The 14,478-nt window shown below is 47.3% G+C and overlaps 1 protein-coding gene across 5 annotated transcripts in view; it reads left to right on the forward strand.

Moving 5' to 3' along the window:
* Nucleotides 1–3,608: 3,608 nt before the first annotated feature.
* The window catches only part of TSC22D1 (TSC22 domain family member 1), a 46,570-nt gene continuing 35,700 nt past the window's right edge, over nucleotides 3,609–14,478 (forward strand). For 3 of the 5 annotated variants that reach the window (XR_004693866.2, XR_004693867.2, XM_035137373.2), the window contains exons 1-2: nucleotides 3,609–7,001; nucleotides 7,508–7,585. Coding sequence is in view for 2 of the 5 variants with exons in the window: in XM_035137373.2 (XP_034993264.2) it covers nucleotides 4,168–7,001; nucleotides 7,508–7,580 (2,907 nt within the window). In the remaining 3 variants the exon portion in view is untranslated. Of the gene's footprint in view, nucleotides 7,002–7,507; nucleotides 7,586–14,478 lie in introns of those variants that run through there. The other 2 variants (XM_035137372.2, XM_035137379.2) reach the window with 2 other exon arrangements.

The raw sequence follows: 14,478 nt of genomic DNA on the forward strand, positions 1-14,478 counted from the left end.
AAATTGTGCCCATTTCCACTGCATTTCTTTAAAATCTTTATCCAGATGGTTCATTGTCAGCAGTGCTACAGGAACCAAGAGGATCAAAAGTTGAGAAGACTAGCAGGCCAAAGGTCTGCTGAAATAAAATGACTAGCCCACAAACATGCATTTCTCATTCACACACACACTCATGGGTGCCAACAAGATTTTCTGGCCCCAGCACACGGTTTATGAATTTGACCTCCTGACACACAAAAGAGAAAATATCTGTATAAAAGTTACATAGGTTTTGTGTCATATGCATATTTGTGTCCAGGTGGAAATGGAGGGCGCAAAAATAAATCAGGGATGACACATGTAGGATAGGATAGGATAGGATACTTTATTGTCATTGCACATAGTACAACGAAATTGAATGCCATCCCATAAAAAAACAAAATAAAAACACAACTACAGCCACACACAAACATACATACACACCCATTCCAACTCCCCGGGATCATATTATTTAGTTATAGCATTTAAAATCTGTTCTATTTATTTTTGCACCCTCCATTTCCACCTGGACACAAATATGCATATGTAATAAAATGTCTGGATACAATGTGAGCCAGTGAAGTTTTTTGCATACAGTAATTGAATTTACATACTAGAAAAGGCTTAATCTGTTGAAATTCTACCATACAGCTGTTAAAGGCACAATAACCCAGTTTCCCCCCAATACCAACACTAAACCAAAGCCTATGCTACTGTCCTGTGTACCCACTTACCTGGGAGTAAGCCCCATTAAATACAAAGAAACTTATGAGTAGGCATGTATACCGTTGTACTAAAAGGTACAGTGAATTTTAAATGAGTGGCTTTAGGTCCCGCACACCAGATTTGCTTAAGCCTCTTTGAAAGTTTTCACATTTTGCATTGAGCATCCACCCACATTTATTGTGGAATAGTATTTGAAGAAAATAACTGCTCTCAAATGAACCCACCACAAGAAAAATGCATCCTGGTTGCTGGGGAAAGGGAGAAAACTACAGAGAAGATTAGGTCTGCAACAGGAAATGTGCATTAAAGGAGAAGGGAAAACACCAGCTCTTTAGGTCCCCAGGATTTCCAATGGTCTGGAATCTTAACAACTCAAATCTGTCAGTTATGACTTCATTCACTGGCTAAAAATACTGACTTGTGGGAGTAACCAGGCTGGCTCATTTCACAGAAATCACTTGGAAGGTTACCTGCACATTTTGCTTCATAATGTTCTTCTTAGAAGAGCTCAAAACTTTTAAGGGTTTTTAAAAGAAATCTCAAGTCCGGGACCCTGCCTGATGACAGCAATGAGGGACTTCTCAGGGACCATGGCACCTGTTTTGGTGACGCCTGATCTAATGGGACACACTTCAGAATTCTTCCTATTATGTTTGACAGCATGGTTGGAGTCACAAGCTACATACAGGATAATAAGGCTAGGTGCAAAATTGTTCCCACACCCACCTATTGTGCCCGGGTCAGGCTTGTTTCAGCCAAGCAGAATTCACAAGAAAATCTGTTCTGTTTCAACCAGGAAGTTTTCTCCTTGTGGCCATGTCAGAAGGGATGGAAAACACACGAGTCGAAGAACCTGGTTTGTCCATGGTTTATAGCATTATATCCTAACCTCAGCTCACTAGGGTTGGCCTACCCTGAAGTCATGAGTTTCCACACCCAGAATTTCTTGACAAACCGTGTGAGTTTGTGTTAGCTCGTGAGTTTATGTTGGTGCAGAGAAAATGGAGAATCTCTGAAGCCGGAATGGTCAGGCATGCAGTTAATAGGTCTTTTTACACAGTTGCTGAGTGCAGTCATTGATCCTGCCAGTTTTCCCCTCACCTTTGATGGCATCTGGTGAGCTTTGTATGCTAGGCTGCTACAGGGTGGTCTCTTGGTCTAATTGCACTCGCTAAGCTCTTGTGTTCATGGACACTTAAAAACATAGCAGGAGTAATTATCATCAAAGCAGCAAAAACAAGAGTATGAGCCAAAGCCAACAAATCTTAGATTTCCTCAAACTCAGCCTTTTAAGTAGGGTAAGTGTGTAAAATAAGCAGATTAGCTGCAAATCTTTCTATACTGAGACACTTCTCTGCAAGATCTACTTAAATGAACATTTGTCTGCTTCACTGCTTTTCTGTGGAATGAGAGGACAAATCTGTTGGTTCAGGAAAATAGGTATAAAATATAGAAATAATTCCTGGATGCCAAGATCCAAGTTTGGGGCAACTACTCTTGGTTGGGAAAACCCCGGCAGAGGTTTTAAATGACAAAGCATGCAGCAAATTTAAGTGTGGAAATGTAGGGTGATAAACCTTTAAGATATGCCCTTGTGAGATTCCTTCTTCCCCCAACATAGGAAAAGGCCACCAGTTTGGTATGTTAGCAGATGCCATTTTACAAACACTTCAAAAATCAGGTTCATACATATGCTCTTTCATACATCGGTCAAATGTATAACTTGGCTTAGTCAAGTAGGTAGCCGTGTCAAAATAAATATAAAAACTGGGGGGAAATTCCCAGTAGCACCTTAAAGAGACGTTTGTTCTGGGTATAAGCATTCATGTGCACATGCACACAAAAGCTTATACCCAGAACAAACCTAGTTGGTCTCTAAGGTGCTACTGGAATTTTTATTTTATTTATTTAGGCTTAGTCAGAAAGTGGCAAAAGTTCCCAAATTATTGGTACATGCTGGTTTTTTCCTGGTTGGGTTTAATGTGGCATAGTAGCACTGTATGCAAAAACGAACCCCTGGGAATTTTTATTTCAAGCATGGAAATACTGTATACAGAACAGAACTTCACTTGCAGAAAGTAGGCTATAGAAGGCAGATTTTAAAGGTGCAGGCGCTGTACTCGGGTGGAGATACAGTCTCCTGGGAGTGTTTTCAGGCTGTGTTCCGTCTGGCGAAGCGCTTGGCGTATTCGCCCAGAATGAACGTGCAGACTGAATGTGGTGCTTTATATTAACCCCCCCCCGTTACTCCGGCACTTCTACTCGTTTACCGGTGGGGGGGAGGTCGGGGCGGGTCACCCCCACCAAGAACTGCGAGTCAGGCACTCCGGGAAGGGTGGGGCGTTTTCCGAGTCCACACGCCGCCCGAAAGCCCGCCTTGGTCTTGACACGCGTCTACCCCCCCCCCCCGCTCCGACGGTCAGCCAGATCCAAGGGGCGAGGCAGCAGCAGCCGCTCCGAACCGCTTGGCGAGAAGGGCGCCACTCCTCCTGAGGGAAAACGCACCGGCCGCCAAGCGGGGGGAGGGAGGGAGAGGAGGGGCGGAAGGCGGCCGCCTGAGGAGAAAACTGCGGAGCGCCAGGCCGACGCCCCCCGCCATCTTGGCGGGCCGAGCTCGCGGCCTCCGCCTTGCGGGTCTGCCCTCGCGGCCGCCTCGGCAACCTCCGGCAGCCAGAGCCGTCACTCTCCGGCTCCTCTCCCTCCCTCCCTCCTTCCCTGCCGGCGAGCCCTTTATGTCTGCGCGCTGCCTGCGGTTGCGCCTGCGCCGCCAGCGCCATCTTTCTCCCCCCCTCCTCCTCCCCTCCCTTGGACAGAGCGAGAGAGGGAAGCCGGAGGAGGAGGAGGAGGGAGAGCGAGCGCGCGGCGGCGGCGGCGGCGGCGTCTCGCCCGCGAAGCTTCCCGGCTCCTGCTGCGGAGGGAGAGGCGTCGGCGTCGGAGGAGCGCGAGAGGGGCTGCTGCTGCTGCTGCTCCTGCCCGGGCTGCGTCAGATCCCCGGCCCCTCCTCCCTCGCCATCCTGGATGGGGAAGCGCCCGGCGCCCGACGGCCCCGCCGGGACTGCTGCGCGCACGAGCCTCGCCGCCGTTCCGGAGCCGGCTGCTGCGTCGGCGAAGCCTGCTCCGTTTTGCCGGGAGGATTGGCGAGGAGGCCGGGAGTCCCAGGGGCTTTCTGATCTAGTCGGGGGCGGCGAAGGGGCCGGGGCCTGAGTGTGTCACATTGCCTGGAAGAGGAGGGTGTCCGGCGGCGCCGGCGGCGGCTGGAGAACCACGCAGGCAGGCAAGCGCCTCTTGTGTGTGTGTGTCTGACTGTCTCTCCCTTTCTGTCTCGGCTCCTCCGCCAGCTGCCAGGTGCGCCTGCTCCGCCTGCGCGCTCCCTTTGCCTCCTCTCTCTCTCCGTCCGGGGCTCCTTAAAATAGTGCTCGTTCAATGCACCAGCCTGACTCAGCGGCAGACACCAGCGTCGGGAAGATGGCGCACCCGGAGATGCTTCCTCGGAGGGGCAGCAGCGGCGGCGGCGGCGGCGGCGGAGGAGGAGGCAGCAGTAGCAGCAGCAGCAACAGCGTCGCGGTGCCGGCCTTGTGTCCGGCAGGCATCGGCGTCGGAGGCAGCAGCAGCAGCAGCAGCGGCTTGGAAGATTACCCGCCGCCCTTGCTGGTTCAGCCGCCGCCTCCTCCTCCTCCCTCCTCCGCAGCGCCTTCGTCTTCTCCCGGGCTGCCTCCTCCGCAGAGCCTGACCCTCCTCTCGCAGCCGCAGCCCCTCGGCCAGGCAGGGGCCCAGATGAAGAAGAAAAGCGGCTTCCAGATCACCAGCGTGACCCCCGCCCAGATCTCGGCCAGCCTCAGCTCCAACAACAGCATCGCCGAGGACACGGAGAGCTACGACGACCTGGACGAGTCGCACACGGAGGACTTGTCGTCTTCCGAGATCCTGGACGTCTCCTTGTCCAGGGCCACGGACTTGGGGGAACCTGAGCGGAGCTCCTCGGAAGAGACTCTGAACAACTTCCAGGAGGCCGAGAGCCCTGGCGCTGTCTCCCCCAACCAGCCTCGCCTTCTGCAGCAGCAGCAGCAGCACCCCACTTTGCCACATCCACATCAGCACCAGAGTGTGGCCCTCAATGGCAGTATGCACCCTTCTCAGGGACATCATTATCATCATCACCAACACCACCATGGACATCACCATGCGCCACACTCTGGGATGGTTGGCCCAGCAGCTCCCGGAGGACCTCCGTTTAGCCCATCGTTTAGAAAACTGTCTACCGCTGCAAGCTCTGATAGCGTTGTAGCAGCTGCCGTGCCCGTTTCTGCTGCATCATCTGCTGGTATGCCTGTGGCCGCTCTTGTGTCTCATTTCCACGCTGCTGGTACACCTGGGGTCACTTCAGCCGGCGGAGCTACGACCAGCACTTTAAGCAGCGAGACGAGTGGTAGCTCTAGTGGGGTGAGCGGCATGCCTGGTCCCGTTAATGTGAATCTAAGTAACTTCACAAGTACTGGTAGCCTAACTAGTGGCAGTGTTAATGTGGCGGTCTCGAGTGGGCTTGGCAATGGCACGAGTACTTCCTCTAGCGCTGGAAATTCCAGTGCAGGAGGAGCTGCTGCTGCAGCAGGAACATATAGTCAACTGCAGCCTGCAGCCAGCACGTCGAGGTTTAGAGTTGTGAAACTGGATTCTAGTTCAGAACCTTTCAAGAAGGGTAGGTGGACATGCACAGAGTTCTACGACAAAGAGAACCTCATGCCAGTTGCAGAAGGAGTAGCTGTAAATAAAGCGTTAGACACTCTCAAACAAAATTCACTTGACGTGACTTCTGAAAGGGAGAGCACCAGTGGGAGCTCAGTTAGTAGCAGCGTAAGCACACTGAGTCACTATACTGAAAGTGTGGGAAGTGGGGAGATGGGAGCACCAGCGGTGGCACAGCCGCCGCCATTTCAAGCAGCAGGTTCTCAGCAGTTGGATTTTGGCGGCACCGGCCCTCAACCTGCTCCAGCGCCCAGCTTACCCCAGAGTGTTTCTCAGTCACAGCTCGCACAGCCGCAGCTTCATCCTCAAGATGTTAATTATCCTCCTCAAAAGCAAGGGGTCCAGCCTCCTGCATCAGCTGTCCCTCCTCCAGTAAATATAGTAGGTGGCCATCAACAGCCTGCCATGGCACAGCAGCTGCCATATACCCAGTCAACGCAGCCTGTGCCACCTGTTCCGGTTGTGCCACAACTGCACCAATTGCCATATGGGCAAGGACAGGCACAGCAGCAGCAGCAGCCGATACCTCTGCAGATGGCCCCAGGGCATGTTAAACCAGTGAATCAGAATTCTGTCACAGGGCCTATGCCAGATTACCTACAACAGCAGCAAATGCTTCAGACTCCAGCTTCTATGCAGCCAGGACCTACAATGGTAGGAACGGCTATGCCTGCGCCTGTTGCTCAGGCACCAAGCATGCAGCCTCCTGTACAAGCACACCTGGCAGTAGCATCCTCTCAGCCCGCTGCACATGCTCAGACAGCAATGCTGACCTCAGGAGCTGGTGCTCAGACAGTGAATGTCGGACAACAAGGAAGTGTACCTCCCATGGTGCAGCAGCCGGCAGTTGCAAATCAAATTGCTCCTTTGGTGGTGGCACAGAGCGCTCCTCCTCCATCTTCCCATGTGGTGCCCCCTGTTCCAGCAGGCGTTGTTCATCCCGGGTTGCAAGGTAGCACATCGAGCCTTCCTCAGCCCTTGGTTATTGTTCCACAGAGTACTTTGTTACCAATGCAAGCAGCAGAATCCCTTGTCCAAGGAATGGCTGGTCAACAGTTGCCTGCTGTTAGTCCTGTACCTTCTGCCAGTGCTGCTTCTGTCCCATGCCAGCCTGCTGCAAACGTGTCGCCCACACCTATGAGTTTGCCTCCTTCAAAGAACGTAGCACAATCATCAGGTGCGCAGAATGGGAACTTGGTCCAAAATGTGTCTCAGCCTTCCGTGATGTCTACTAGCATCAATTTGCCCGCAGTCCAAAATGTGCCACAACAGGTACCGCTGAACTCTGCCCAGTTTTCTGCCCAGTCTCTTGTTCAGTCAATTACAACCCGAAGTGAAGAATCCAAGCGCTCTACAGAACCCTCCTTGGTTGGCCTGCCTCAAACCACCAGTGGAGAAAGTGGCGCTGGAGCATCATCAGCCGTGTCAGATGGAGGTAGCAGCATGGCCTCCTCTCTTTTCCCCCTGAAGGCACTTCCGCTGACAGTGCAACTTGTTGATGGTGAGGATGAGAGGTAAGATAATGCCAAGTAAAAATGTTGTGTTTGCTTATTGTAAACTGCACTGACCTTATTGACCCATTCCCAACCAGATACGGGCTTTGTAACTGATGTTAGCACGAACCGTTTTTGTTCATTCTGGTGCTTTTGTTAGTTACCTTGTGCTATGAATACAGTACTTGGCTGCATCCTTAGCAGCAGGCCAAAAGGACAAACATGGGAGACTTGAGGCAGGGGAAGTAACTTCAAGCTATGAAGACTCCCAGAATCGTAGTTCATCGTTATTGTCACTTTGTAGGCATTAGAGTCTCTTTATTGTCTCTCTACGCTACTTCATCTGGAAAGTGCATTGATTTCAAGAACACAAGGAAATGTAATCATTAGCATAATCAGCAAGATTTTGATCCAAGCTAGGCTACTGCAATCCTGTAACTTACATTTAGATAAGCCTGAATGCATTCAAAGAAGCTGTCGAAGCAAAGCTTCCACTTACAAGTTTTTTTGTTTTTGTTTTGGCTCAGAATCACCTTCTGGTTTCCCCTGTGTGGAATGAGATCTTGCAGATGTTCATCACAGCCCAGACACTTCCAGTGATAAGGGTGTGTGGGCAGGGGTCAGAAGGGGTTGGGGGGATGAACTGGGGGGAAAGTTACTACATGAATTATGTCCTGATACTTGGAAGTATTCTTAGCCATTATGCTCCCTACTGTACTTCTGTTTTTGTAACTTCAATATATATATATATATATATATATATATATATATATATATATATATATTAAGGTTGTGCTCGTAGCTTTTCTTTTTCAGAGAAACGAATTGCTACATAAGGTTTGAAACGTTTTGAAAGTGATGTTGTGCTCTCTGTTGGAGCAATCTTGCTATTGCGTTACATGTTTCATTAATCATTTGACTTCAATATATGATTCTAGACTACTTCTTTACAGCCATCATGGTGATAGTTAAAAACTATCAGTGATGAAAAGCTGTCAGTACAGTCAGGTTCATGGTACTGTATTGGCAAAGGGTTTTTCAGGTGGTAGGTCATGAGTCGCCAACCTTTCTGGGCCCAGGGGCACATTTGGAAGTCTAAGAAGCCGTCTTGAGCACCATATACCGTAGTAAAAGCTGGGGATGCTCCAAAACAGGCAAAACATACAACCCAAAGAAAAGGCAAAGCACCTCCTTCAAGCAAACGTAAGCTGACAAAAACACGCAGTTTCAAAAAGAAAACATCTCGTGCAAAAGACCCACCAGTTGCTCCGCTGTCTCCCATGTTCGCTAGACAATAGCGTGCTGAGTGGGCGGGTGGGAACTCTTTAGCTTTGGCTTTTCTAAAGCATTTCAGAAGGGATTGTGCAAGGCCTCCAGCTGCCCCCCAACCTCGTCCTCTCCTTTCCAGTGTTGAATGTCTTGGGATCAGAGGAAAGTGTGGGGAAAGAGGATGAAGTGGCTGGAGGCGTGCACTTTGCCTGGTGTGTCCCAGGGGGCATGGAGGGATGCGCCACACCGAGGAATCCAGGAATATTATGTCTCTTGTAAATTCAAGTCTTCTGCCCTTTTATTTGTGTTCTTAGAGTATTCAGTTGGAATCAAACAGGTCCATAGGCTCTGTAGAACTTTCAGTGAATCTCATCTCTCTGTATGGCATCCTGTTCTGAGCTTGTTGTGTCAGAGATATAAAAATGTGGCTGGGTTGATCCATTATTTGTTACAGTTTCATCTAGTCCTCTTTTAAGGAGTTAAGAGCAAACTTGTATGTACACCCCCCCATCCCAGTACACCCCCCCCCCATCCCAGTGTTCGAAATTCCCAGGCCGCTACTCGCTTTCTATGGCTCAGGCTCGCCCCCTTGTCACCAATTTTAGATTACCTGTTGTGAAGTTTGTGAGGCAGCATCCCTGGCTGAAGTGTTCCCTTTCAGGCTGCTCCCCAGGAAGCTTTTTGATATGCGGATGAAGTAACCTTTCCATTGTAGGATTTGCAAAAGTAAGCAAACAAGCTGTGAAAAAGCTCTTTAATGGGGCAAGGCGATTGGCTGATTTTTTACCCCACCCCTTAGAACAGCTAACTTTGCAGGTAGAAACTCAAAACAGTCTTTCAGTGTTAGGCATATTGTGGTTTGCAAATTATTTTTGCTGATTATTTAAGGGTTTCTAATGGTGATCTTGCTTCTCAAAAGTGAAATGGCTCTAGCAGTAAAGATGTGCCTCTTTTCTTGCTTTGCCTTTCATTTCTTCTCATAATAATATTTTTCCGGCTTGCCTGGAAGAATAAAGGTTTGCCCCCTTTATTTGGATTTTGCTGCATCATTCCCCCCCCCCCCAATGCAGGTTGAGCATGGAGGTGGGGAGAGCAGGGGGTGCCCTCCCTGTGTACCTGCCCATTCTGAAGCTTGTATCTGATGGTGTATTTGGTATGGGGGGAGGAGTGTAAGCAGAATAACTATTCTTACGTCTTGAAATAGATACCGGTAAGAAAACCATTCTGGTCTACTTCTTGGTTCTGGTCTTGCCCATTTGTGACAGCGAGTGAGATTTACCAGAAGCATGTTTACTTTTTGAAACCAAGTCTGCAGCATGAGACAGAGCATCTTTCTAGCCTTTCCTGGAGATGAGTTAGCAAAGTCTGCTGATGACACCAAGTTGTAGCTTTGAGGTGCTCCAAAAGGTTCTCTCCAAACTGGATGAATGAGCATTAAAATGATAAATTGGACTCAGTGTTAAAGTAGCTCAGTATTTGATTACCACCTATTTTCCTATCTTGGACTATAACTCCCTCCTTGCATCATTTATTCTACCGTACTATCACCAGATTGGGCACTGCTTTCTTCTTGGGTGAAGATAAAGGCCAAGTAAGCGCTGAGCAGTTCCACTTTCTCTCTGTCGCTCAATAGGATTTCTTCATCTTCTTAATGCAGAGGTCCTACTACGGTACAGTACTTGTTTGTTCTTCCTCTTGCTTTGAGCATAGCCCCCCACCCCACCCCTTTTAATTATTTTTAACATCTTTTGCAAGCCGGAGCTCATTTTTGAGATTTACTGTAGCCTGCCTGACCTTCTCCCTGCAGGTGTTGGCCGCTCATTTACCCTCTTCTTTCGTGATTTGCCTCTTCCATTTTTTATACAAGCCCCCTTTTAAATCTCAGCTCATCCGTAGTAAGCTCCTTATGCAGCCACACTGGTTTCTTTAGATGCCTCCCACTTTTTTGTTGGAATTGTTTGAAATTGTGCCTTCACTATCTCACCTTTAAGAAACTCCCATCCATCTTGGACTCCCTTCTCTTTTGAGTATTTCTGACCATTGGGTTTCACCCAGTGGTTTCTTTCTTTTTTTGAAATCAGCTTTCTTAAAGTCCATAGTGTGCATTCCAGCTTTCCCTTTCCTCTGCATAATGAATCCCAAGAGAACATGGCCAAAATGTTTTGTGTATTTTCACATGTTTGTTGATTGTTGTTGTATATTTTTCCCCTGGAGCTCAAGGCTATGTACATTGCCTTCACCTTTCTCCTTTTCTGCTCACAATACCCCTGCGAGGTAGTTCAGCTACCAAAGTTGTAAATAGAATATTTTTTGCTTGTTATTTAGTTGGCAAACTTTTTTGCTTGTTTCTTCGATTTGGTATTTTGCTATAAACATCAAGGCTATGAAATGTTGCAGTGAGAGCAAGGAGGCTGCTTCTCCTGCTTGCCTTACATTGGGGGTGTAAAGGGCCCTCCAAGGATCAACCCTGGGACTTGTGCTTTTTAACTTGTTCACAAATGATCTAGAGTTAGGGCTGAGTAGTGACATGGCCAAGTTTGGTAGTTATACTAAATCATTCAGGGTTGAAGAGCTCTGAAAGGACCTCCCCAAACTGAGTGAATGGGTGGTAAAATGGCAATGGCAATTTAATGTAAACAAGTGAAAAGTGATGCATGTTGGGGCTAATGTCACATTATACGCTCATGGGGTCTGAACTGGCAGTGACTGACCAGAAATGAGGCCTTGGGATTGAATGAGTGGATAGGTCAATGAAGCTGAATGAAGATGTTGGCCCAGTGTGCAAAAGCTGTGAAAAAAGGCAAATTTCATGCTCGGGATTGTTAGTAAAGGAATTGAAAATAAAAGGCAAATACAGTGGTGCCTTGGCCTTGGTTTAAGAACAGCTTAGTTTATGAACAACTTGGATTAAGAATGCTGCAAAACCGGAAGTAGGTGTTTTGGTTTGTGAACTTTGCCTTGGAAGCAGAACATGTTTCGCTTCCTGTTGAGTGTGTTCCATTTGTAAATTGAGTCCTCCACTGCTATGGGAAAGCACGCCTTGGTTTAAGAACGCTTTGGTTTAAGAACAGACTTCTGGATCAGATTAAGTTTGTAAACCAAGGTACCACTGTACCACAATGCCATGATACAAATCTATAGTGTGATTGCCTTTGGAATACTGTATATAGTTCTCACCTCAAAAAGGAGTTGGAAAAGGTTCAGAAAACAACATCTTGAATGATCAAGGGGATTGAGCAGAACCTCTCTGAGGAAAGGTTGTGGCATTTGGGACTTTTTAATCTAGAGAAAAGACAAATAAGAAGTGACATGATAGAAGTTCTTAAATTATGTATGGCATGGAGAAGGTGGCTAGAAAAAATGTTGTTCTTCCTCTCTTGTAACTCTAGAACTCACTGACATTCAGTGAAGGTTCATGTTGGGATATCCAGGATAGATAAAAAGAAACCAATGACAAACTTAGTTGGTCTCTAAGGTGTTGCTGGAAGGAATTTTTTTATTTTGATAAAAAAGAAAGGATATCTTCACACCGTGCATAGTTAAACTATGGAGGCAGTGATGAATCGCAACATGGATTTCTTTTAAAGAGCAATGGGCAAATCATGGAGGAGAAGGCTAGCTGTGTTCTTCCTTCTCAGTTGGAGACAGTGATGCTTATGAAAACCAATCGCTGGTGGCGCAAGTGCTTTTGGTCCTCCATCTGCAAAACACTTGACTTGCCTTTACAGGGTTTTGCGAGGGTTATAACAAGTATGTGTCGCACTCTGAACATTTTGAAGTGCTTTATCAACTAAGGAGGAGGAGGAGGAGGAATTGCAGCAGTGAGACTCCTCTGTGCCAGGTACTGAAATAAGCTATTTGAATATGCAGCTATATTAAAACTAAAAGTTTTCTGTTGGAATAAAGTGAAGCAGACAGACTGAAGGAACCTCATTAAACAACCTATGGAATTTGCTACCACAAATTTTAGATTTATTTTTTTTACAGCTACTTATATCCTGCCTTTCTGGAAACCATTCCAGTGCATTTTACCATTAAAAAAAATCAATAAAATATAACAATTTATTTAAATGAAATATAGGAATTCCCAGAGACCAGTTAGTGGTAGATGGTGCTGCTGAGAAGGGGACAATCCTAGCTAGCTAGAGCAGGCTATGTGGTGCTACTTGCCTGCCTGCTTTTCTCTCCTGGCATCAAGATGTGTCTGCAGTTAGTTAGGGTGGCTTGAAAGGGATTTTAAAAAGTCCATTAAGTGTAGCTCTATCAACAGCTATTGATATATTGGTATACAGGTATCTCTCATCTTACATGGGAGTTATGTTCCTGATCATCACACATATAAACAAAATCATGTAAAGCCAGAACGCCCACTAGAAATGTGTAAAAAGAACCAGAAAACCACTAAAAACCATTTTAAAAATCACTGCGCTTAATGGTGAGAGACAAATGCAGCTCTAAATCTTCTGCTTAGTCTTCTTTCCTCTTTCCCTCGCTGGATGCTGCTGCAGATGATATAAGGAGGGGGTGGGGTTGACTGGTAGCCAGAAGAATGCTTGGCTGTGGTTCAGATCCAGAGGTGGGTTTCCTCAGCACATCTGGTGCTGCTGGTTTCTTTGTGGGGGAGCATTATGATTGGCAGCTGCTGCTGTTGTCTCTTGAACTCATCAAACATTTCCTTATACGTTCTCAAGAGTGTCTGTAATCCCATGGATGATTGTGAAGCTGCGTTCCTTGGAGGGGTCAAACACTGCAATCAAATCATTTGTGTGCTTTATGACCCCAGCTCTTCCACTTCTTTCTGGATGAGGTCAGCAAAGCCATCACCACCCATTTGCCTGGCCTTCTGCACAATGTCCTCTACCTCCGTGGCAATGCTTGGAAATCCCTTGAAATTGGGCCTACATACATTCCTCCTACAAGTTCTGCCGGTATGCATCCACTGTTTAAGCCTTGGTTGCATCCACTGGACGTGCAATGTTAAAAGGATTCCAGTATGCGGTGAGGTCAAGATCCAGATCAGCATCCATCACTGTGATCATCCAGGAGAAGGCTTTATTAAGCGTACAGCTGCATTGCCACAGAGCAGCACAGTCACTCGATCCTTTGCGGCTTTGAAGCCAGGAGCTTGCTTTTCAGCTTTGGCAATATAAGTCTGTTCAGGACTTCCAGAAAAGTCTCATCTGTGTTGAAAACTTGCTTTGGAAGATATGCCATGTAACCCAGCAGCCAATTTAGTTGTGCAGGGTGGATTTTTGCAGCTTACTCTATCGTTCAGACATTCTTCAGGTTGAATTAGAGCTTAAGGCTTGGTTTCCAGACCATTGATATTCTTGGTCACCCTCTTCAGCCACATTCCAGCTTGTCAATATCCTTCTTAAATTGTGGTGCCCAAAACTGGACACAGTACTCCAGGTTTGGTCTGACTAAGGCAGAATTGAGTTGGTACTATTACTTCCCTTGATCTGGACGCTATACTTCCAGCCTAGAATAGCATTAGCTTTTTTGCTGCTGCATCACACTGTTGGCTCATGTTAAGCTTGTGGTGGTACACTAAGACCCCTAGTTGCTTTTCACATGTACTGCTTGTAAAGTGAAGTGCCCCCCACCTTACATTTGTGCCTCTGGTTCTTCCTGCCGAAGTGCAGAACCTTACATTTGACCCTGCTAAAACTTATTTTATTGGCTTAGGCCCAGTTGTCCAATCCGTTAGGATCATTTTGAATCCTGATTCTGTTTTTCTGCAGAATTAGTTCCTCCTCTTGAGGAGGCGGCACACAAAAACGGGCCTCAGATGATCTCAGGGTGCAGCTCAGTTCATATGGGAAGAGGCAGTCCTTGAGTTATTGCTGGCCTGAGCTGCTTAAGGCTTTAAACGTCAAAAGCAGCACTTTGAATTGGGCCCAGAAACCTTAAGTGGCAGCCAGTGCAGTTTGGCCAAGATTGGTGTTGTATACTCAAACTATCTTGCCCCGGATCAGCCAGGCCACTGAATTCTGCACCAGCCGATGTGTCTGAACTGTCTTCAAAGGTACCCTCGCATGCTTTATTTTCTCACTGAAATTTTTCAATAAAACATAAATATTTAAAAATAATAGTTTTGGGTTTAAAATACCGAAGCTTGTAACTGAGTTCTTAAAGGTAAAGGTACCCCTGACCGTTAGGTCCAGTCGTGGACGACTCTGGGGTTGTGGTGCTCATCTCGTTCTATAGGCCAAGGGAGCCGGTGTTT

Source organism: Zootoca vivipara, chromosome 5 (assembly GCF_963506605.1).
Source record: "Zootoca vivipara chromosome 5, rZooViv1.1, whole genome shotgun sequence".
NCBI classification, from domain to species: domain Eukaryota; kingdom Metazoa; phylum Chordata; class Lepidosauria; order Squamata; family Lacertidae; genus Zootoca; species Zootoca vivipara.